Here is a 25,711-nt window from a genome sequence, read left to right on the forward strand (position 1 = left end):
CTTAAGGAAAAAGACATCTGTGAATTGTCAGTAATGGTAACTAGTTTCAGGTCTGTTCTGCTTCAGAGGATCTGCTAGATAGCCATGGTCCCTTATCTAATTAATTGGCTGTTCTTCTGAGATGAGGTCTAGCTTTCTACCTCCTACCTAAATGTGTGTTGTCTTTTACCTTTTAAGTGGGTGTGTTTGAATAGTTGACTCATGTTCATAACTTTTTTTTATAGCCTTCCCCATTCTTAAACATGGTATGTGTCACAAGTAAAGAACAGCTGATGTCCCATTGGCAGCTTGCTACTGGTAAAGAAACTACTGGATGAAAGGAAGCAGAAAGGTTGGAAAAACAGCCAGTCATGGCCATGGAAGTCATTAAGGCCTCCAGCAATTCAATTTTGTGGCGTAGCTAGGTTGGCAATAAGAAAAATTATGTCCCTGAGTAATATAATGGCCAGCTGGGCTGGCAGAAGTCCTGGTGAAGATAGTTATACTGAGCAGAGCCTTTTTGCTGTATTCCTTACTGAAATAAGGAACTGATATGAGATGCCTCTCTACTAGTAATATATATCCAGCAGGAAAATGGAGATGTAATGGTAGTGTGGGAGGGCATTTCTGCACCAGCTTTCATCCAGCTAGCATGGGTAACAATAGTAGTGAGAGATGAGAGTAAGGAGTGGTTCTCAACCTTTTTAAACTCGAGCCACTCCTCCATAACTTGTCTGAATTTGGCAGCACCCTAGTTGAGAACCACTGTTCCGGCAGCAAAACTGGTTATTTCTGTGCCTTGGGCACAGGGATATGGGGAGGGGGCAGGGTTGTGCTGAGAACAGGAGAAGGTGGGGGCAGAGTCTTATCTGCTACAGCATGGGCTCCCCAGGGGCTGCAAACTTGCTGCTGGGACCTGAGGCAGAGTCTGGGGGGAAGGGGAAGAAACACCATTCCCCCCCCGCCTCCAATCAGTCTCACTCACCTCTGTTCACAGTTTGACAGGTGCAGGCAATTTGCGTGTAGATCCAGGCTGAAGAAGCCTTAATTTGTCAGAGTGCAAAGGGGTTACCTCCATTCCAGTGCCCTCCCCATGGCTCGTACCCCAGTTGGTTGTCCATCTGCAGCCAGGAAAAACCACCCCCCACATCTGGTTCCAGGAGGGGGCATGCTGGGCATACTGGGAAGGACTGCAGCAGCGGGGCTCCTGTTGCAGCTGCTTTCTGGCTTGCCCAGCATGTCCCCTCTTGGAAACAAAGGCATGCTGGACAGTTATACCTGGGTGTAGTGATGGTGCCAACTCTGCGGCACCCTTGAAAAGGTTTGTGGCACCCCATTGAAATGCACTGGAATATGGACTTGCTGGGAACCCAGCATAGATGCTGTGGACTTGCTGATCTATATTGAAAGCCATGCCTATGCATCTTTACTACTTTTGCCCCAGCTAGCTTAAATTTAAAGCTGGCATGAGTGTGCTTTCCCAAGTCACATTTGTACTTTTTATCTGTGTATATCACGCCTAGGGAGCAGAAGTGCTGAAAGGGATCTCACAAGGTCATCTAGCCCAGCCCCTGCTCAAGGCAGGATCATCCCTGACTAAACCATCCCAGCCAAGTGTCTGTCCAACCTGCTCTTGAAAATTTCCAGAGATGGAGATTTCACCACTTGTAGGTAGCTTGCTCCAGTGATTTACAATCCTCAGAGCCAGCAAGTTCCTCATAACTTCCAACCTAAATTTCCTCTGCTGCAGTTTGAGGCCATTGTTCCTAGTCCTGTCCCCTACTGCCCTAATCCATCCTTGCTATAATCACCCTTCAGTCTTCTGTTCTCCAGACTAAATAAACTTAGCCTTACCTCCCAAGTGTTGCTTCCCAGGTAGGTAATCATTTTTGTTGCTCTGTCCTGGATTCTTTTCAATCTACCCATCTTTATTGAAGTGTGGGGCCCAAAACTGGACACAGTACTGCAGGTGAGGCCTCACCAGTGCTAAATGGAGCAGCAGAATCCCTTCCCTTGATTTGCAAGTAACACTTCTCTTGATACAACCCTGTATGCTGTTGGCTTTTTGCAGTGAGAGCACACTCTTGGCTCATATTCAGTTTGCAGTCCCTAGGAACCCCCAGATTCTTCTCTGCAGTCCTTCAGCCTAACCAGTCATTTCAGTCTGTATTTGTTCGTGCAATTACTCTGTCTCAAGTGCAGGACTTTGCACTTGTCCTTGTTGAATCTCCTAGACTGCAGAAATGCTCTGCAGTCAATCCAGGTCATTTTGGTTCCTAACCTTGCCCTCAAGAGTGTCTGCAGCTGTACCCAACTTGGTGTCATCTACAAATTTGCTGAGTGTGCACTCCCACCATCCAAATCATGATTAAAGGTATTGAACAGTACCAGACCTAGGACAGGCCCCTGGAAAACCCCACTTGATGCCTCCTTCAAGTTGGTCATTATCCTGTTGATGACCTTATAGAAGACAATTGGGCTGGTGCAATATGACTTGCTTTTGGTCAATCCATGCTGACTGTTCCTAATCACCTTGTTCTCTTCTAAATACTTCACAGTAGGTACCTTGAACCCCTGCTTCATGATCTTCCCAGATATTGAGGTCAGACTGGTTTCTAATTCCCCAGGTCCTTCTTCCCCATCTTAAACATGAATGCTATATTTGCCCTTTTCCAGTAGTCGGAGACCTTGCACAACCTCCACAAGTTCTCAGAACAATTCTGCCATTACATTGGGCTGTTTCTCTCCTTTATCTTTGCCAACTTCACTCATCATCTGATAGCTGCCCATATTTGTGAAGCTATGAATGAACATACGATAATAGATAAGAGATTAGCTTAGGAGTGCTGATACCCTCAGAATTTTCCTTTTGGTAACAATTCCCTTATAAAAACTTTGTTGGCAGTTTTGCAGCAAAGCTGTGTTTGCATATAGCAGTACACTGGAATATTTTGTATGACTAGATTTTTTACGAAATTCCCTTCATTAACAGTATACTCATGGCTGTATTTTGACTAAAAATCAATAACACAATATCTCTGGAAGCAGTCCCGAAAGGTAGGGAAGTTAAAAATTGGGAATGGGAAAAGTGAATTTGTAGTTGCACGTTACAACAGTTGATGCAAATAGCAGTCTAATATATTTCAAATAGTAAAGGCATAATTGGCAATACCTATAGAAAAGCTTAATGTCCTGGTGTTCAGAATTTAGCTGTTTGTTGAAGTTGACAGCCTTTGGGAAATAATTTTTAACATTTTCTTTAACAAATAACCTTTATCACCTTTAAAAAATGTTCAAGCCTCTTCAAAATGCCTGAATTAGGTTAGTAAGATTCTTTGGGTAGATGTGATATCTTTTATTAAACTAACTGAGTAGTTGGAAAGAAGTTCATTGTAAGCTTTCGGGTGCATTCACCCTTCTTCATTTGCTTATTCTTTAGTAAGGTATTTCTGAGATGATTTGCGTACAGCTTCCTTGTTTTGAACGTGTTTTTAAAGTGACTGAAGATGGATGGTATTAACCTTAGAATCATAGCTTTAAATAATTTCAGAGAATTTAGAAATAAATGCTTGTCTCTTAAAGAGGAATTTATAAACTTGGACAAAATTGAGACCATCCCAAATGTCCTTACTTCCAGTATTCATGTGAGAGTGCACTGCCGATTTAAACCACTGTAAGTATAAACCGCAAAGACCTGACAGAGTAGGATTTAAACTATTTCATGTTATCAAAGATTTAGTATTATATTGTCAGTTTATGGGAGGAAAACGAGGCTTAGATGGATAGGAAAACTGAGTGTTTGACACAGCACACAGAACTTGTAAGACTTAATGGCAGTTTAACGGCTAGATATGTATGTGAATTTTGGTTTGCGGTTCTTGGTCTGAGATGTGTATCTGTTCCCTGTTCTTCCTTACTCTGCATTCCTAAATGGATTTTTGTGAAAAAATGTTATTAAATCTTTATCCACAGCTCTGAAAATAACCTTGCAACCTCAGATGCTTAGGTTTAACAGCAAGCAGCCTTCTATTACAGCCAACCTTACTGAGTGAAATGCTTTGCACCTTTTCTAGGATGCAGTATTGTGAGGCTGCAAGGGGCTTCATGCTCTTTGAAACAATTTTTGATTGCTTGTCAGGTACCCTTTAGGCTTTTGTTTTGTGGCAATGTGACTCTTTGTGCAAAGTACCTTTAGAAAACTGAAAATTTACTTGCCTGTGATTTTGCTTCTTTGAGTCCCATCAGGATAGCATCCTTTCTCAAGTGCTTGCCTTTTACATGCAGAATTTGACAGGATGGAGTGACCTTGTTAAGCATCGATTTCTGTTAATCATGATTTAAATGATTCTTAAAAAAATATTTTTACATTTGTACTTCAGTATTCCTTTTTAAAGACAGATTGTTTCTCGTTGGTCAAGATACTTTGCAAATTAGGAGGCTGCATTATATCTATATGCATTTATTTAAACAATTCTATACATTTTAAGATTCTTAATTTGCCATGTTATAAAATGGGGATATCTTATTTGAGAGTGTGTCTTTTTTTTATTAATGCTTTGTGTTGAGCTACATTAGAATGGAAAGGGTCGTTTAATTAAAATGGACCAATAAATCGTCCAATAAAAATGGACTTTTTCAGTTGGTTCTAATTAGTTAAATAACTCTCCTAAATGTACTGGATGCATAAGGAAAAATTGTCCACACTTACTGTATCAAGTAAAGGAACGGACCTCAGGAGCCCACTGCTCAAGGCAGGATCATCCTTGCTTAGACCATTCCAGCCAAATTTTTGTCTAACTGTCTGATCAGTAAGTGAACTGAACTGATTGTTTTTGGTCACCATGTCCTTCAGGGTTTTAGAAATAGTAAATCTCATATTTTGCCCACCCAGCTTTTACTTCCAGGTTTAAAAAAATGAAAACAAGGAGCTTTTTAAGTTCCACTCAGTATACCTGATGACTACATCAGCGTTAACCAGAAAAAAAAAATGACTTAAGTGGCAAAGTCTCTTGTGTGCGTGTGGGGGAGAGTACTGCCATCAAAAGCTCAAGCACTTCATCAGAGTGGTTCCAGGTGCTCAGCCAGTGGCTTTTACAGGTGCAGCAATAAGCATCTATTGCTTGAATATTAACATTTATTGAATGATTTTTGTTGATTATATCTGGTTCAGCCTTAGCTTATCTTGTCAATTTCAAATTTAATTAAGTGTTGGGTTTTTTTTCAAAGAATTGTTTTTAATTTTTTTTAAATCAGTTTTTATCTGCCCCAAAATTTGGGATCCCTTTTTTAGGATATTAAATGCCCCTAGATCTTTTTTTTTCTACTCGTCTTCTCATGTTAAATATTTTCATCTGTTCTTGGCAGTTTCTTCACCCCCGAGTAAGTGGAGGGTACAGGGTCGGTGTTGTAGGTTGGAGAGAATGATGCCTGTTGACCAACAGATGTCAAATGTAAGTCAGCCTCTCAAAGGGAGCAAAACTAGGGCAGAAAATCTTCTTGGGGGGCGGGGTTGCAGTGACCATATGCCAGGGAGCAGTGTTGCTCACCCCAAATAAGAATCTTCTCACAATTGCAGGTGAGTTGCTGGCTTCTGAGGCAAGCTCCCCTGATGGCCTTTTCCTATCCATGTAAATTGGGGTGGAGTGATCTTGGCATGAAATGGGAAAGATAGTAAATGAGCATTAGGAGGGGCATTCTTCGCTATCACAATTCACAGGAACTGGGGTTTCCTCTCTGTTTCTGTAACCAAAGTAAGCTGCTTTGTGCAGGGACAGTCTTAAATGGTAGAGGCTTCTGTCAGCCTCGCATACAAATGAAGAGGGTCCAGACAAAGCTCATCAGTGTTTCACAATTCTGAATTTGATTGAACAATAACAATAGAGGTAAAGAAATGTCTTGCTTTAGTGGATAGGGTTCTCTCTGCCCCCACCCCGAGCCCCTAAAGAACAGAGGCTTAGAAAAATAAAATATCTTGGCAAAAATAGACTTGCCTACCCAGTGTCTTTAAAGAGCTCTAACACAATGCAAAGGGCTTAATTCAAAGGTAGCCTGTCATGAAGGCAGCTGTGCCCGAGGGCTGCTGGGTGACATCTCTTTAGTCTCCTCCTGTCCCAGGTCTATGTGGCAGTGCTGTTAGCAAAAGTTTTTGTCAGGGGTATGACAAAGCGTGTAGTTGTGCTGCTAAAAGCATAGTATAGCTGAAGCTGTGACAAAGCTACCCTTCTGCTGAGGAGATGGCCACTCTGCTAGGGGTGAAGGCTGGAATAAGTGCTCTGCTGAAAGTCCAGGTTGGCCAGTGTAAGTTGCATCCGTACTAGCGTGCAAATAAAGAAATTTCTTTTGCAAATATCTCAGTCTAATAAAAGATGTCACCTCTGCTGTGAGTTTTGATCTGTGCTAGAAGTACTTGGCTGGTAGATGTTTATGTACTTCTATTGAAATTGGTGGAAAATGGCAGAAACCAAAACGGCCCAATAAATTTGCTAAACAGTCAGCTAAAATTTACTTCACGGTTTCTGACCCTTTCCAAGAAGGCATTCTTACAGTTGTATCTGTGTGACAGATGGACTTTGGCTGTGATCCTACTCCAGACTTTCAGAGAAATAGTGCAAGGCATGTAATAAGATTGGCCTTCCCTTTTAAACCTGTGACTGCCCATTTCAAATGCATCCAGGTCCTAGAGAAGACAAAATGGCAAGGGTTGGAAAATTCCATCAGGCTTTTTTGATCCTTCTAGCACCAGAGATATGTGATTACTGGCTTGCTCTGAAGGAGGAACAGCTGGGAAGCTGAAGTTACCACACAGCTATACTTGTTTGAAAGTTCAACAGCTAACTTCAAGGCATTGGGCTTGTGGTTCTACAGAAGGGTATAGGAGTGAGGCTTAAAAACAACAGCCTTTTATGCCTTGTATTCATAGTTTTAACTGGACTTTAGAGGAGTGAAACCAGAGAAAGGAAAGAGTGGATTTTTTCCTTATGGGTAAGAAAAAAGGAAGTATTTATCTCTAGGACACATACTCTGTTTACAGTACGTTGGTACAAAAATGTGGTGAAAGGTCTGCACTTTATTCCTGGCTCCCTGTGGTATGAGGGGAAGACTCCCTGACGTGCATTACCAAGCAAAATCCATTGCTGGTGCTCCCAGAGGGCAGGGGAAGAAGGCTCCTAGCTCTTGCTGTTGGCACAATTGACCTTCGAGGCATTGCCTGCCTTTTTCACTAATGATCACAGCCTTGTGTGTACAATGTCACTGGTGGGACCAGTGTGTTGGGACGCTGAAGGAGGAACTCCCCTTTAAAACAACAACAAAAAAAAATTGGAAGTGATAACTGCATTAAATCTGTTGGTTGCTTCTGACTTCTTAGACTGGTTTCATAGTTGGTCGGGTCGGAAGGGACCTGAACAGATCATCAAGTCCGACCCCCTGCCATGACAGGAAAGAGTACTGGGGTCAAACGACCCCAGCAAGGTGATTGTCAAGCCTTGTCTTAAAGACCCCCAGGGCAGGAGCCAGCACCACTTCGCTTGGAAGTTGGTTCCAGATCCTAGCCGCCCTGACCCTGAAGTAGCATCTTCTGATGTCTAGTCTTGAGTCTACCCTCTGCCAGCTTGTGACTGGTATTTCTTGTCACTCCTGGTAGTGCGTGGGGGAACAGAGACTCTCCCAGTGCCTCCTGGTCCCCTCTGACTAGTTTGTAACAGGCCACCAGGTCCCTCCTCAGCCTTCTCTTATGGAGGCTGAACAGGTTCAGGTCCCATAACCTGTTCTCGTAGGCCCTGCCCTGCTGCCCCCTGATCATGCGGGTGGCCTCCTCTGGACGCTCTCCATGCTGCCCACATCCCTCCTGAAGTGCGGCGCCCAGACCTGGACGCAGGACTCCCGCTGCGGCCTGACCAGTGCCGCATAGAGGGGGAGGATCACCTCCTTGGACCTGCTTGAGATGCATTTGTGGATGCATGACAAGGTGCGGTTGGCCTTCCTGACTGCCTCCCCACACTGCTGGCCCATATTCATCTTGGCATCAAAGATGACTCCAAGATCCTCTTCTGCCTCTGCACTGACAAGAGGGGAGTTCCCCAGCCTGTAGGTACGGTGCTGATTCTTCCTCCCCAGGTGCAGCACCTTGCACTTGTCAGTGTTGAATCCCATCCTATTCTCTTCCACTTGTGCTTAAAAGTACCAAAATAGAGATTTTAATCCAGTAAAGTGCTCTTTTAGGAAAAAAATTACTTAAGTAGTTCATCCTGTAGGAATAAAATCATTATTGGGGAAAAAGGAATTCCCATCTGAGACGTATTTTTGTCTATCTAGCACCAGCAACAAAGAAATGCAAGACTTACCTTGAAAGCTCATAACAGCAAACCAGTTTAGACTTAAATCCCTCCTTCCCTTCCCTTCCTTAAATTCACTCTGTTTTAATTTTAGCTAGGATCATGAGCAAACTTAATGTTCAGACAGCTCCCTCTGGGGCTCGCGTTAATGATTTGACTTGCTCTGTCCTTCTCTTAAACGATCCTGGGCAAGAGGAAACCCTAAAGGCACTCTTGTAACGTCCTTAACAATGTGACACTTGCAGCCATTCCTTGCACTGGTTGCAGAGGCATGGAGCATAGCACCTTTTATGCCTTGTGCCAGCCAGTTTGCTGTGCCACGCAGTGCTACCTGCTGGGACAAAGGCAAGACGTGGAAGCCAAAGGAGGGGAAGGGAAGCCCGGAGACCCCAACTGCTGCTGCAGCCAGTGATGGAGTTGGACAGTCCTGTTCTGTACAGTGCTCTGGGAGCAGAAGGCACTTGCAAACAAAGTAGTTTTTGTGACCAGAATGATCTATAAAAATGCATTTTTACAAACTCGAGCTTTACCTCTACAAAAGATTAGTTCACGTGCACCTTTTGTCCTGGATTAGAGTTGGGAGGTATCAAAGAAAAATGGTTCAGAAGGCATTTGAATGAGTGGATGCTGTAGGCAGGTGCAGAAGACTGATGAGATTTGTGGAGTGAGACCACTGAGTTAGTGGCACCATGGGAGGCTTAACCATAACATGTTATCTGCCAATAATGGAGCAGCCTCCAAGAGGATAGACTTAATCCCTAGAAGTCTTGAGCAGGGGTGCATGCCTTTTAATTAATGAGAGTGATTATTGAAAGGGGTAATAAGTGTTAGCAGACTCTGACTTCCAGGCAGCAGGATCAGGTCCCTTCACAGTTCTTGCACCTTTCTTGCAAGCATTTGAGACAGGGTATTCGTTTGTAAGGTTTTTGGGGCAGAATGGCCTCTTCACATTTGTGCACTGCCTAAAACGACCACGATGGTGGGCAATTGCTTGGCCCCAAAGGCAGTGTCATAACTCACTACAAATTGCTGTTAATGGACAGAGACCTGAGCCAATATGACAGTTCTTGTATTCTCAGAGAGAGAAACTCTTGCCCCATGATGATGTCTAAAAGTTGCCTACAGGAAATGCTGCACCTAGGCATGGTTGCCATCATAGGACTCAAACATTTTGGAGCAGCATCATTTCCAGAGGTCCTGCTGCAGTCTTTTGTGGCTAGCTAGCAAAGAAAGTCTACAAGTACTCGTTTTAGCTGTTTGTAGACTTCAGATGTGACAGACTGACAAGAAAGCGTGGCTGTCCAAATATTGAAACTAGTCTCATTCTCTCCAACTTTAACAAAGTGTTGTGGGTTTGGGAAGGCGTATCTTTGCATTCTGCGTAGTCTGTTTTGGATGACTTTCAGGGATGCTCACTTCTGTTGCTGTTGTCAGTATCAATGACCTATTCTCTCATTTCCTTTTCTTCTCAGTTTAATTTTAAATGCCACTTGCAACCAGTTTAAGATTGGGAGAACCAGTATGAAATCACTTGTCTGAGTCAGAGTGTAAGTTTTGACATTGTGATTCACCTGGTGTGAAATATCTAGGTACAGATGCATACAGTAGCACAGGTTTTCTGCTGGTGTGCTGCCTGTTCTTGGGTGCTTTATGTCAGTAAATGTTTGTTCCTGGTTCCCTTCAGTTGGTAGAGAATAGCTTGATGAGGCTAAATAGCATATATGCTTGCAACTTGTTCTTGTGCTTGTATTGAACCCTGAAGCATAGTTTGCTCTGTGTATTTGCATCATCTTTTTCAGCTTCAGTTCATTGCAAAAGGAAAACGTGAGTTTCTCTCAATGCTTAAAGGATAATTTGACTAGCATTTCCACAGAGTAATATATTCTGGAAGACAAATGGCTGGGTGGTTAAACTGTGCAAAGCATTCCTGTGTACAGTCACGTTCTGCATATGCTTGGGCTTAAGCATAACCTTTGGGGCAGATGCTAACACAGCACTCTTTGCTGTAGTCCATATCTGTGTAACGTGGTCTAGCACACTGTCATCTTTTTAATTCCTGGGAGTCAGAGCATCAAAATGCTTCAAGTGTGTCATCCCTAAAAATAAACTTTCAGACATAAAGGATTGACTTCCTTTACTGTGCACTTTTCTACTTTTGCAAACCTCAGATAGAAGCGGTCTTTAGAAAGAGATTTCAGTCATGACAATGAATAGGTCTGTCCTGAAATCCTGCCTACCCTTATAGTCTTGATCTTTTTAGAATTCCTTGAATTTGGTTTCTGCAGTATATTGTCAATGAATGAGTAACACATGATTTTATTTATTTATTTATTTATTTGGTCATTGCTAGCAGGGTTCTCAGTTAACTAGCAGCCCAATATATAGTTGTCTGGAAAAAGTGATATAATATTCAAAGCATCAGCAAAATTTTGACGTTACTGTTTTATTTTGAGACCTTAAAATAATAACATTTGAAATGGTATTCAAAATACGCTTTTAAAGATGCAGGTTTTTTGAGCTCCAGAATAGCAGGCTGGTGGGAGGGGTTGCTGCAGTACACATGGATGTGAGCATCTCAGCTAAAATTGGCCTGTGTGCCATTTGAACAACTTGTACTTATTGCTGTACCATCTAAATTTAAGCTTTTATGATCACCCCTGAGTCCCAAAGTGGCTTTCTTTCCTTTGTGATAGCATCAGAAACCCAGGCTCCAAATCTGTTGTCAGCGAAGAGTATACGATTTCCAGTCTTACTCAGATCTGCCCTGCTTCAGTCCTAGTTACAGACTTACAGATCATAGATCCATCAGTGAATGCAATAATAACCTCTGTCCATGTATTGTTGAGATGCTTATTTTAGAGACTGTAATGATTTCCCTAAAGTACATCCAGTTTCGAGGGTTTAATACCTGATCCAAGAGACTATCCCTTGTTCATCTCTTTTAAAAAATCTCTAAAAACTGAACTGTGTAGCAATTTCATGGATGATGTTAAGACAAGATGGGAAGCAGCGAATAATAGTTTCTTGCTGACGAAAGTTTTCATATACTTCTTGGGAACTGCTGAAAGGTCTTGGACACGTGAAGAATCAGTTCCAGGGGTTTTGAATTCACTTACAGGAAGTTATATAGGATGCTTTCCAGTAACTCATAAAGGATTCATCTTTTTTTTTTTTACTTGTAGCTTATAAGTACCCAACTTTTTATGTATTGAGAGGTTCTTAAAATATCTAGAATAGTGGTTCTCAAGTTTTTTAAACTGGGCACCCCTCAGAAAATGCTATCTCTTAGTTTTCACTCTCTTGACTACAGGAAAATAATAAAACAATTCTTCTGTTGCAAAGTACTCAAAGATTGTAACAGGTCAGGATGTTTTTAATGCTATGGATCCCTGTTTGAAATCTCTGGGTATATATTGTGAATCATGTTTGCACACAGTGCCAATATTGCACGACACCATGGAAAGCGTCTCAGGACGGTCTGGTTGAGAATTGCTCATCTGGAATATAGTCTGTTATGTGGCTTGTGTTAGGTCCAGAGCTTCCAGCATTACCCTCTTCTGGTTCAAATCAGTGGGGTTTCAGGAATGAAGAAGGGAGGGTGTATGGAGCGGGGAGTCAAATATGTAGCATCTATTCACTGTTTTGACTATTGGTACTAAGTCAGCAAAGACGGAACGTGTTTTTATCATGTAAATACATGTTCAAGTCAGTCAAGGCTTGATTTGCAAATTGAATTGCTTGATCCTGACAGCAATAACAAGCTAGCAATTGCCGTGTTGTACCAAAGCATTGGAGAAGCCATTTCTCTCAAAATTGAATTGTGTTTTGTAGCAGCAGGTAATTGATTCAATTTTGTTTTGCTACAAACTCTATTCTGGTGTGTAGACCCCAGTTAAGCAATCACTTACCTTTCTAGCAAAAAAAATAACTGCTTTTGAGCTAGCTGATTGCAGTCTAAAGCTAATCCACACTTCGGCTCAAATCATCCGTGTCTAGCAAAAGTTGCTGCTACCGCCATGACTGCATTTGCAAGGTTCTCCGAACTGCTGTTACCCAGCTTTCCCTGGCTTGAGCGAAATATTAAATTTTTGCTTGCTGATCTGCTTTTTCAAACTGTATGGATATAGCTAGAAAATGTAGAACCAGGTTTGCCCTAATAACTCCACAGCTTTCAGATCCAGAATAGCTAGCCAACCTGTTCTGACTGAAACTCGACCCCAGGGCATAGTCAGCAATGCAGTGAAGTCTTGTTCCTCTCCCTACTCAAGCCAGGGGTGTCAAACCTGGTCAGCTCCCTCCCACCCCAGGCTTCATCCAGGCTGTAGGGTTCCTTGCAGGCCAGATTTGCACCCACTTCTAGTAGCAGGACCAGCAGCAGCATTGGCATGGGAGTTAACATAGGCATCTTTCCCCCTGCCAAAACACATCCAGTTGGGCTCAGTGCTCCACTCATTTTGGCAGTACGTCCTGCCACTGAATTCCTGGGCCCTTCAGGACCTTGACAGGTCATATCTTAAGCGATTTGTTGTATGGGATCAGTTATTCCCGTGTCTCTGCCATGTTGGTAGCTCCACTCCCTTACTATCTTCAGCCCCTTGCACACTCTCCTGAAATGTCTCTGGTTTTTTTGTTGTTGTTCAGTCCACTTCATCTCAGCTGCTCCAACCATGTTTACTTCTCATGGATGCCCAGTGGTGTTTTGTAGGGTGTTATCCATTCTACCTTACTCCCCTCTTTTCTCCAAGAAAACCAGACCCTTTTATTTGCCCAGATATTAATAACACTTCTGTTGCTGCCTTCCCCAGTGCACTGCACAGCTGTCCAGTTGGGAGTTACTGTTGAACCAGCATGGGTTTTCCTTCCAGGGTTTATTATTTGGGAAACTGAGGTGCATTTTTTCCACCTGCCTGGCTCCTTCCTCTGGGTCCTTATACAAGGGGATGATTGGGGTATTGTCATTATTGCATAGTATATCTGATGGTCATCTTCTGCATTCACACAGTTTTATCTTTGGTAGCAGGGAAGTCTGGGCATCTGTTTTTTGGGGAATAAGGATTAACACATTTCTTTACCATTTTTTTTCTTTTCTCTTTTTCTAGAACCACAGAGCAGACCCAGAAGAACTGTTCACAAAACTAGAGCGCATTGGGAAAGGCTCATTTGGTGAAGTCTTTAAAGGAATTGATAATCGGACACAGCAGGTGGTTGCTATAAAAATCATAGACCTTGAGGAAGCAGAAGATGAAATAGAGGACATACAGCAAGAGATAACTGTTTTAAGTCAGTGTGATAGTCCTTATGTAACAAAATACTATGGATCGTATTTAAAGGTAACGTATGCTCTTTGTCCAAGTTCACTGGCAAAAAAGTTGTCTTTTAACTGTTTTCAAAAGCATCAAAATTACCTGGAAGCACTGTAGCCAAGTCTGTGTGGACAGGGAGTGGGCATATTGGCAATGCTGAGTGACAGCTTACACCTCTGGCTGGGGGTAAATCTGTGATCTAGACATCTCTTTAGAGAGAGCTGACTAAAACTTGTCTTGGGCCCTGTTACACAGGCCTTCTGCACTCTTTAATTTCTCTTTTCTGGCACAGTAATATAAAGGAGACAAAAAATCTTCCATCTGTGCTCTATCAGTTCTGAACAACTGGCCTGAGTTTGAAAAGTTTTTTGGGTTTTTTTTGGTTTTTTTAGGGGGGAAAAAAACCCCTGGCAAATATGGGGAAACATTAATGGTGCAAGATTCCTTCCTCCCCAGTGCTCATGCTCACTCTCTGTCCTTCTCTTGGGGAATAAAAAAACTCTATCATACAGAAGTTGCTGTCTGGCTTCTCCTTGAGAAATTCCTTTAAAATTTCAGGCCAACAGAAATATCTTTTGTCCAGTCTGATTACCATGACGGCTGATTTCACCGGCTGACTTCCACACAATTAAATGGGTAAATGCATCCACAGATTCAAAAGATTTATTACCTCTAAGGGACACAAAAACCCTTTTTAATGAACACATTTAAAACAAAATCTGCTCCCTGGTAGGACCCTTTAAGCCATGTCGTGATCATTTTCACTAAATCAAAGTTTTGTTTACTTCCTAACTACAAAGTACAGAGATCTTTTTGGAGAGAAAATAACTTGTTACAATGTCCAGTGTTGTCAAGTGTGCAAAGTAAATGGTGGAGTTTTTTTATTACCTGTAAGTACTAGAAAAGATGATATTTTTAGACTGTTTAATGTACTCGCCCTTTAATATGACCTTACTTAGCTATTCCAGCAAAACCTATCCTGCTGGTAATTTTTCAAGGCGATGGTACTTGCCTGACTCTTTAGGTTCTCTTCCAGTGAAATGTAGTTATACCAAATAGTCATTAGTAATTGGAATACATCATTGTACATTGAAAAGGGTATTAGACAGTCAGCTTTAAATTTAAAGGGAATAAGTAAATCAGCAATACAAAAGTTCATCACATCTGTTGCATAGTAGGCGACATCCTGAGTTTATCAAAACCAACTCATTTTGATCCTGACATTTAATATGGCTAGGAGTTCGCTCAAAATAGCATGTTGATGAACAATATGGTTATTTCATGTTTAAAGAGCAGCGCAAAATTAATTCCAGAAACCAGTTTTAAGCAACTAACTTGATTCATATGCCTTTTATTAAGTATTGAAAGTCATGTTGATGCCCTTACTAACCTAAAAGAATTAACTTTTTTTTGTGGCTTTCATTTAAATCTTAAAAAATTATAATTGGCAGTTATGTTTATCCTGATTAGAATTGTGTGCGTAGTATAGCCAGCCTTTGCTTGGTGAAGGATCTGAATTACGTGGGGGTAGGTAAACTCTCCATTTTACCTATTGTCTCCCAAGTCGCATCTTTGGACTAGAAAGCTATGTATAACCGTTAGTCTACATAAACTTCTCTTTAGCAAAGACAACTGTGGACATTACCAGTCCCATGTATGTGTAGGAGTTGTCTGTATTAGCAAGTTTGTACTGATACAACCAAAGCAGTTTATTATTTCTTTAGTCATATCAATGCAAACCCATGCACTTTTAAATCACACAGCCCCTTGTTTGCTTTGGTAATATAGACTAGGTCAGAGATGTGATTTGCAAATACTGCAAGTGGAATCTACCAAGGTCCTAATGCTTTCTGTTGCTGGTACTTCCATGCCTACTGAAAAAGGAAATTGAGCCTGGGATTAAGGATGAGAATACTAACTACTGATGAACAGCCCTCTTTTTCTCTGGGAGCCTATGTTGTCCTTGTGCCCAAGGTGTGTGCAACTGCACATCTTGCGTGACTGGAAGTGAGGAATCCTAACAAATAAAAATAGTTTATAGTTTTAAAAAGTATACTTTAAGAAATGAATAAACAGGCTGATTTCATCTGCTGATGCATGCAAATCCAGAATCTCACTCTGTAACACAGAGAACTAATTTGAACTGCTCATGGTGATGAGTGTATTTATAGAAATGTGCAGTTGAGGAACAGGCAATTTCTGGGGTTTCTTTGCCTCCAGGTCCCCCCCATTTTTTGTAAACTTGGATAGTAAGTTTTTCAGGGCATATGTTTTCTTTCCTCCACAGGCTTTTTTACAATGCTTCTTGCAGTGCAAGGGGCAGAACCAGACCTATGGCTGGTGGGGAGGGAGCGGCCAGCCTCTGAAGGCCTTGTTGATTGTTTTTGTCAGCTCCATGCAAGACTTCTAGACGTTCCCTGCTGCAGAGCAGAAACTGAAACAAAAGGGTGTCCTTATTCCTGTTTGTCCTTGGATTGTAAACTCACCAGGCTCCGGAAATTTTTTCCAAAGGACCTTCACATGTTTGAGCAGGCTGCTCGTGGACTGTAGCCTACATATCTCACTTCTACAATTGGTAAAAATATGGCTAGATGGCCTGTAGGGGTGCTTGTTTTTGTCTAGTTTTAAACTAACTCTAAATATTCCCATATTTTCTTGCATACAAATAACATGGGCACCTTGTTTTTGGAAGGCAGAATGTAGAGAAGTTTTTCCAGAGTCATCGCCAACTGCAGGGAGTTCCTGCTGCCTCACCTAAACTTTCTCCTGCAATGCCACACTTCCTGGGCACTTTGTGTCCAGGGGACTTGCTCTGTCACATGAAATGAGGGCAAAGACCCTTGCCGTAATGAGACTGTTAGTTCTTTACTAGAAGTAGTTCTTCATATAACTTCCTGTAAATAAAGTGTTCTTGTTTCTGCATCACGAGCCTTATCAAGCTACTTCCAGCAACAAATTTCCTCCTTCAGGCACAAACTCCAGTGTTTGGCCAATAGCCATGACTGTGAGCAGGTTAACACGGGACTCTGCCCCTTCAGCTTGCTGAGCCAGACCAAGTGGTAGTCATCCTGGCAGCTGCATGGCATGCCTAGTGCTTCTTTTGCAGTGAAGAAAACATCTTGCCTGCTTAATACACACACCCCGTTTTGCAAGGGGAGGGCAGCTTTTGAGGGGAAAGGGTGCATGTGGTATGTGGAAAAATGCAGTATTTTAGTTGTCTTTGTCACAAGATAGTAAGAGCTACTTCTTAATGAATCTTGAGATTAAAATTCAGTCCATGTGGCCGATATTTAATCATCTTAATATGAAAGTCTGTTTATTTTTCTTGAAAGTTATAGAAAAAATTCTAGTTTGCCATTTTGAGTTCACTTTAAAATTTTGGTATCTAAACTTTTGTCTTATTAAACTTATGCTGGAGCTCTGTGTCTTTAAGCACAATAACATCAGTAGTTTCTCTTCTCCATGCATTTAGGGGTAACTTAAGATCCAGTGGTCAAAGATGTCATTATAATGAAGCCACACATGAAAGAGCAGGAAAGATTGTACAGGTTCATAGAGTGTTTCTTTGTGAGTCTTGAATGCTTATGTGTGCAAGGTCACACTGTATTAATAGAGGTTTTAATGCATAATAAAATGTAAATTCATAGTAATAATCCTATGTATGATTACATAAAGTATCTTAGGGTTTGGATTTGTCTGGTGAGCAAGTATCTTACCCTACTGGCTGCTGATGCAAGCTTCCATTGTACTTGAAATAAAAATGAGAGTCCTTCTGATTGTAAAAAGGGCCTTTCAAACTGGAGAATATAAAGCAATGCCGTGTTGTCAAATTAGTAAACTTCATTTCTGAACAAAGTGCTTTAGAAGGACAGCTAGAAGTGTTTAAAAGCTTCAAGCTGGGTGTGGTGTCTTAGCTACACAAGGTGATGAAACTTAAGAGAGTAGCTCCACTTCATTTTTTTTCTGATCTAACACAGTAGATACTTTTCCTGTTTAACACTGAGTCTCCCCCCAGTCTCTGCCCCACTGGGTTTTATATAAAACCTATACATACTCAAGTGGCATAAAACAGGAGAAACAAAAGGTCCATGCATATGGTGGTGATTAATCGTATGCAGTCACACTGCATAGTGGTAATTTCTTTGAGACCGTTTGAAAAAACACAGTATTTATTCACTTTTTTGGTACATAGTGTTTTCAGATGATAGTAAAATCCATCCCAACGTAACTCTGTGACCACAATGTTTGCCTGAAATTCGAGTTTGTTGCCGGTTTCCCCCAGCATACAGTTGGACTTTATGAAAAGTGCTAAAATTAGCCAGCCCTTCCCTGCTGATCTCATAATATTGGAATAGAGTCTTGTAATGTAAATGGTGTATTTTTAAACCTAGTATAAATCTTAACAAAGTATAGTCTGTTTAGTAATTGGACATGGTGCATTCAAAAAACAGCACCTTTATTTGCTTGTTGGATTTTCTTTAGATTTCTATCTGTCTGCAGGAAATAGGGTAAGGCAAAATCCAGCACAGAGCATAAAGGGCTTTTAAAAGTAATGATATCATAAGCTGGCACTCAACTGCAAGGGGTTAGTGCTGGTAAATGAAATGCTGGAGATTTGCACAGTGTCTTGTGATATTCCAACATGTGCTGCTTATAGTGCTTTGCTCCTATTAGAGTTTTTCATTCCGAATGTAAGGGAGGTATTCTTTCACCTGTACTATTTGCAGGAATTTCAAAATGTGGAATTTGCTCTTGGTCTTGAGACAAGCTTTTCTGTTTTGGGAAGCGTGTAGTAAAAATGTGTAGCTCTCACCCCTAATTGTTTGCTATTTTCATGATCCAGCCATCTTTAAAAACTTTGCATACATGTTAATATAACTACCAATCTTGGGACTCTTGCCAGTGCCCTTTAAAAATTTTTTTTAAAAGTGTAAAACTTGTGGCTCCTTTTGTTTTGCACTTGTGAATGAGGATTAGGTGTTGGGGGATCATGGGAGTGTAGTATGGTGGCATTTCTACAGATGAACTCTCTAGTGTTTCTACCCTTTTACATAGAAGGTCTCATGCTGGGAGTGAGGATCATGTGGAGCTTCAGCCTTGGCTAGTGAAAACTCAGCCAGGCTACTGGAAAGCAAATGGAAGCTCTTCTCTAGAACCGCATGCATGCAAGCTGAGGATTTCTTTGTCTTTGTCTAAAGTGCAGTTTTCTCTTGTCCCCCATTTTGAAGGACAGTTTTGACTTGCAGAAATTGAGCTGCCCTTGCAGCACTAGGATTACCTTATGGTAGTGTGTAGACCTAGGGATATGGAAAAATGCTGCTGAGGACTAAGAAATCTCTCTTGTTGCTGAACCTGATGGTCCTACGTTGGAGCACAGGTACAGCATACCTGTAGTTGTTCCGTTTGCCTTGTCAATGGTAAGATCCATCTTGAAGCAACCAGTTAGTAGGATGCTAAAGTGCTGATCTCTAGCAGCCACGTCACACATGGTGGTTGTGAGCTTCAGAGCTGTGGTGGGGTGCGTGGCTTCAGAGCTGTGCATAATCTCTGCTGCTTTGGGGAGAATCTCATGGGTCCTGTTGAGAAGCATCACCCAAGCAGTATTTGGAGTGTCTTGAATCAGTCAGTCAGTACACTGCGTGTGAATCTCATATGATCAACAGGTTGAAAAAATAGCCAGCAATCTCTTTCATCCTTTATGACTTTCCATTCCTTATGCATTTGACTCTGACCCAGTCCTGTAAATCTCATTCAGGTACCCATACCATTATGTTGTCCTTTTTATTATAATAAAGTTGATCAAACTTAATCATTTTGCCATGAAAGCCTAGAGTTTGAAAGAAATGAATGTCTTGGGTTTGGCTTTCTTTGTTGAAAAGGATTTTTGAAAAGCATTTTCCTGTTAGTACTTCATTAAGCAGACATTAATTAAGGAGAGCTTTCTAGGGAACTGATTTTCATCTGTAGGTTTGAGCATTCTTGAAGGATGAGCTGCTTGATGGCATTTTGTACCAAAGGTAACGTATAGTAACTTCAAAGTTACAGAACTCATGCATTTGGGAAGCATAGTATGTAAACGGTACCTTAAAATAATGTCATTTTTCTAGGGCAGTAAAAATGATTTTAAGCAGCCTTATTAATACCTTATTTCTTCTTTCATAGGGCACAAAATTATGGATAATAATGGAATACTTGGGTGGAGGATCAGCTTTGGATCTTGTAAGTATTCCAGTTCCATGCGTCTTGTTGGGTTTTTCAAATTGAACTGAGACTTTTTTCTATTAAAGAAACAGTGACTTCCTAGGGTGTGGTTTCTGTTGCAAAAAGCAGTCTGTCTCTTGACGTGAATAGTTTCAGAATAGAAAATGAAATTCCAGCGTGGTGGTTGAGTGCAGAGATGCATGTATGGAAAGGTAAATGTTTTATGTGTTGGCTGCTCTGGCTTGACCTTCGAGTCCGATCTCTTCTCCTTCACACCACCATTTGTTTTTATTTTGTTTGTTCCCCTTTGCATTCATGTTTCCTTTGAAATCTGGACCCTGGAGATATTTAATGTTGCATTAGCACCACCCTATGACACTCCTGAAACATGGATGTACCTCATGGATTGACTGTACCTTTTGCCGGGTACTGAATGACTTCATGTTTGTTTTCACTGTCTTTGAAGCTTTTTGGAATGAAATCTGTGGTTCCTTGTTAAGAAAAAATATTCCTTCTTTACAGTAATTTCTTTTTTAAATCGAGAGTTGTGTGTGTGTATGTGTATGCATATATATTTGTATTGGGAAAACGTTATTCTTGCTATTCTTTTCAAAGCAGACTATTTATTAAACTTGTGTCCTTTAGGAATGAGTATCAGGAATGTTGTGCGCACCCACAAAGAACAGTTAATATTGACTGGCAAAACTGAGTTGGCTTTCCAGTTTCAGCAGTTTAAATTTTAAACATGCACATCCCTTTTACTGAAGATAAACATAGCATTCATGAAAGATCAGGCTGAGTACTGAAAGAGCATGATCCACGATGTGGTGGTGGTGTGGTTTCCCCTTACCTCCAGTGCAGCTCCACCTCAGCTTTGAGCTTGAAAGACCCACCCTTTCCTGTAAGATAATACAGCTCAGTCTTTCTGCTTATGAGGTCATGGAATTCAAGTAGCAACTCTTTTTAGTGCTAAAGAGCATGATTTTTTGCTGTTCCTTTAAATTCAAAGATTTGTGTGTCTGCTTAATTTTACAACTGGTTCAGTGACTTTTAACTCCACAGTTATAATAAAAAGGCATAGCAAGTGCTTGAACACTTGTCTGGGGCTTGAGAATGAAGCTCTTTTTTAAAAAGAGCCCTTCTGACCCTACAAACTATGAAAAAAGAAATTGCACTCTTCAACTGTTGTGGTTATATTTTAAAAAACAAACAAAAACCCCCATCTTCTGGAAACAAGTCAAGCATAAACAATGCAGTCTTTTGTAGAGTCTGAAAAAATCCTGAAACAGCTGATATTAATTTTTCCCAGCTCATTCCAATGAGTTAAGTGTGTTACCTCATGAGGATGATTTCAAAGTTAATGTTTTCATTGCTGAACATTTTAAATCATCTTCCATTTTCAAATTGTCATTTTGCTTTTATGTTGCTAAAATCTCCCCTTATTCCATATATGACCCTGTCCACAAAACAGCAACATGATCTAAACACAAAGAGCATTTATAGACATGCTGCATGGGGGCGTTTAATTAGAGTAGTTCCAAGAGCAACTCTGATTAAAGCATGTGGAGCATCTTATGCTAAAAAATGGTGGTGGGGGCACTAACTAAATCTCATCAAACGAGCTTTAGTTAGAACACCCCATTGCCATTTTTCGGTGCCGGGACACTGATACACATGACAGTAATTGCCACACTCCAGCAGACTCGATTAATCGGGTCTGGTCTGACAGCCTGTCCGAGCAGCCTCACTGCATGTGTATAGGTGCCCAGAGAGCCTATTTATCATTTTGGGACAATGCAAAATTGATATACATCAAAACTGCATTTCTTCATATTAAACTGAGTGTTATAATTTACTTAAGATGGTTTGCAGTATTTTTGTTGTATTCTAGTACTACAGAAAACAGACTCCTCAGTAGAAGGCATATATCTTGTCTACATTTATGACATTTTAAATATTCCCCAAGTACTAGAGCAGCATTGAGTACATTAGTAATAAAATATAAATACACTAGAACTACTTCACAGTCAGGGCGGCTAGGAGCTGGAACCAACTTCCTAGGGAAGTGGTGCTGGCTCCTACCCTAGGTATCTTTAAGAAGAGGCTTGATGACTACCTGGCTGGACTCATTTGAATCCAGTTTTTTCTCCCGCCCAGGCAGGGGGTCAGACTTGAAGATCTACAAGGTCCCTTCCAACCCTACTTCTGTGATTCTATGATTCTTATTAATTCTATTGCAGAAACTTTTTTTTTTTTTTTTAACCTATAAGGACAATAACTAAATCTTAACAAGTGGCAAGGCAGGATTTAGGAATAATATATGCAATATATTTTTTAATTGTGATACGTTTCTCTCTGAAGCTGCGGGCTGGTCCATTTGATGAATTCCAGATTGCTACTATGCTAAAGGAAATCTTGAAAGGTCTTGACTACTTGCACTCGGAGAAAAAAATTCACAGGGATATAAAAGGTGCGTTAAACTTTTGAATACGAATTTGTTAATATTCTTAAACAGTAGGAATGGTGTGTTAAATTAAATGTTTCCACTTCCTCTTCCAGCTGCCAACGTCTTGTTATCGGAACAAGGAGATGTTAAACTAGCTGATTTTGGAGTTGCGGGGCAGCTAACAGATACACAAATTAAGAGGAATACCTTTGTTGGTACACCATTTTGGATGGCTCCTGAAGTCATTCAGCAATCGGCATACGATTCAAAAGTAAGAAATTCCATAAAGTTGTCGTCTTTCAACTGTAGCTGCAAAAAAAAAATTTGCTTTGATTTCTGTTTGCCTGGGTTTTCCCCTGGTAAAGTACACTCTGAGCTACAGAACTTTAAATGGTCTGGAAAATATTGATGCCTTTTCACCTTTTTTTTTTTTTTTATTTCTGCCTGCCATGCTTGTGTTTTTTAGAAGGGCACTTAATTTTACATTTAGTGCAGCTATCATAGTAATCCATCCTTTTTGCAGGAATTTGCAGAGCACAGGCTGTGTGTGTTGTCGAGATTAATGGTGCTCAATCCGTGGCCTGTGGGTCAGATCCAGCCTGCAGAACTACGTCATCCAGCTCCAGGGCTTCCCCACAGGTCCCAGATATTTGGCGGTGGGGGAGAGTGGTATCAGGATCCAGCATGGGACCAGTGGTAGTGTTAATTGTTACAGCTCCCAGTGGCAATTCATGCTGCTACCATTCCTTGCTGCCAAATTTCCATATATAGAGTGAGCCTCGCATGCCAGATCACACCAGCACATTGGGCTGCTCTGCAGCTGGGCCCGGGGCACAGGATCGGACTGGTGTATGGGGCTAGGCCAGCATGCCAGATCTAACCCCATGCTGGATCAGGCCCGTGGACTGACCCTACATTACTCAACTGGCCAATGGGCCAGATAGGTTGAGCATCGTAGATCTAGACAATAGACTTCTGATGTCTGTGGCTTTGTGGCCTATATTGCTGTCAGTGATGTTCTGGGATAAGGCTGTTTGCTCAGAAAATGCACATATGTATTTCTTTATAAGGGAATCCTCAGGCCTTGCATGATGAAGATTTCATACTTAGCTCAGTGAGAAAAGTAACTTTAATCATAGTAGAAAAGAGCTGCAAGTTTGTTGTCTTGGTTTGACTTGTACATAGCATTAATTTTCACATGGGCTGGTGGCAGTAAGCTCCATCGCAGCATATTGTCTAGTCAAGCCTTGATACTTGGCAAGGGGACGAGGAGGGGGAAGCAGTTCCTTCATCTTCAGTGATTTTCAGACTTGAGTAGCAGTAGCTAGAAATGGGTTTGCGGGATAATCGAACCATTGGGAGTATAGCTGAACCTGGTGTGCTCCCCCAGACCCTTTTACCTCTACACAAGTAAAAGCAGTAGGGACAGTGCACATTGAATCAGTGGCATCTAGGTATGGTGATGAACTTGGTGGCTGGATGCAGAGAAGTTGACTTTGAGGAGGGCCATGATGATACTAGTGTTGGTATTAGTAATGCCTGTGAGGCATGAGTTTTTCTAAAAACAAAACTGGATCAAGACATATGAAAGCCTCTGAGATCTTAGTGCTTTCTAAAGGAAAAATCTTTTAATTGGATGCTATGGAAATCCCTTAGTTCCGGCTTGTTTTACTGGCCACTGCAATCTGGAGGTTTTCTGTGCTGGCCAGACTTGAAATGCGTAGAGTTGTTGTATTCATAGAGTAGGAAGGGACCTCAGTGGTCACCTAGTCCAGCCCCCCAGAAAAATGCTACTCCTAAAGTGCGTTTACTCCTAAATTGTCCTGTCCTTTTAATATCTCCTGGCCAATGCTGGAGGTTCAGGAGAAGTCCAGATTGTGAGAACTATCACTACGACCACAATTGTCCCAGGACACTTTTTTAAGTTTCTTTCAAAATGTTATGTTCCCAGACTGGCACAGATTAAAAAATTATCATCATCACCATCATCTTGGCTGCTGGATTGGCATAACTCTCAAAGGCAGGTGGCATAAGTGAAATAAACTTCCTCTCCTTAATGGAAGAGACTTACTTTGTGAGTTCTCCACCTCTTAGAATATTCTGCGTAATATCACAATCGATTACAATTTGGTATTGAAACACTACAAATTAGGTTCATAAACCTCCAGCAAAGGATAACAAAAATGGTTTGGGGGCTGGGGCACATGACTTGTGAGGAGGGGCTGGGGGAACTGGGCTGACTTAGGCTGGAGAAGAGAAGACTGAGGTGGGTTTGATAGCAGCCTTCAACTCCCTGCAGGGGGGCTGCAAAGAGGATGGAGCTGGACTGGTCTCAGTGGGGGCAGATGACAGGACAAGGAGCAATGGTCTTAAGCTGCAGCAAGGGAAGTTGAGGTTGGATATTAGAAAAATTTTCTCCCTAGGAGGGTGGTGAAGCACTGGATCAGGTTACCCAGAGAGGTGGTGAAGTCTCCATCCTTGCAGATGTTTAAGACCCGGCTAGATGAAGCTTTAGCAGGGATGATGGAGTTGAGGCTGGTCCTGCTTGGAGCAGGGGGTTGGACTTGATGTGACCTCCTGAGGTCACATCTAGTCCAACCCCCTCATTCCACCCTCATTTCCTATGATTAATATATATTTAGTTACACAGTTCTCATGAATCAAGAGAAAAGCTGGGAAGACCCACAATACAGGATAGCAAGCAGGGAGGTGGGACCATAACTCTAGTACTGAGTGCATGTGTGCATGGCTGCACTTCTGGTTCTACCTGGGGTGAGTCTCCTGCTGGAAAAGGCTGCATCCTGTGACCATAGGAGTGAGAAAAGTAACAGACTACTTTCATGTTCCCTATGGCACATTTTTGCCTCCTTCCCTTCTCCCACACGGTCTTACAACTTTTCACACTGTCTGTGTGCAGTTTACAGTTTTGCTTTTCCCTGATTACCCTCTGTGCACCACAGCAATTTCAGGCATTTTTCTTTACTTCTAGGCTGGTTATCTTCACACAGCATAGGCTTGCAAGCAACTGTAACTCATGCTTTTGAAAAGGCATTATAGTCTTCCATGTAGTGAGTTTGATCTTTATTTCTTTATATTTGAAAAGCCTAGGGATTCCCACTCTACCAAGTAAACCTCATGTTCCTCTGATACTCTGCACTGGGGCTATCCAACTTCCAAGCGTCCCCCTGCCAGGCACGGCACTACGTGGGCCCAGACTCACCCTCCACTCCCTATGCAGGAGCAGGGAGAGGCAGCCAGGGGAGGGAGCTGAGCCCAGCTGGGCCAATAGAGGGAGAAGCAACTGAGCAGGAGCTGTGCTTAAACCCTTTACAGACCACACGTGGTTCATGGGCTGTGAGTTGGACAGTTATGGTCCCAGGCTCCAGGCAGACGGAGCCCCTGGCTCTTGGCTGCCGGGGCTGCCTGTCCCTTTTTCAGGCTCTGGGGCC

The 25,711-nt window shown here is 41.8% G+C and overlaps 1 protein-coding gene across 1 annotated transcript in view; it reads left to right on the forward strand.

Moving 5' to 3' along the window:
* STK26 (serine/threonine kinase 26) overlaps nucleotides 1-25,711 on the forward strand; it is a 47,248-nt gene that overhangs the window by 13,231 nt on the left and 8,306 nt on the right. The window contains exons 2-5 of the mRNA XM_019536391.1: nucleotides 13,412-13,642; nucleotides 19,778-19,834; nucleotides 22,178-22,286; nucleotides 22,376-22,533. Coding sequence (XP_019391936.1) covers nucleotides 13,412-13,642; nucleotides 19,778-19,834; nucleotides 22,178-22,286; nucleotides 22,376-22,533 — 555 coding nt within the window. The remainder of the gene's footprint in view (nucleotides 1-13,411; nucleotides 13,643-19,777; nucleotides 19,835-22,177; nucleotides 22,287-22,375; nucleotides 22,534-25,711) is intronic.

The sequence above is a fragment of the Crocodylus porosus genome, unplaced genomic scaffold (genome assembly GCF_001723895.1).
Source record: "Crocodylus porosus isolate Cpor-Errol unplaced genomic scaffold, CroPor_comp1, whole genome shotgun sequence".
NCBI lineage: Eukaryota > Metazoa > Chordata > Crocodylia > Crocodylidae > Crocodylus > Crocodylus porosus.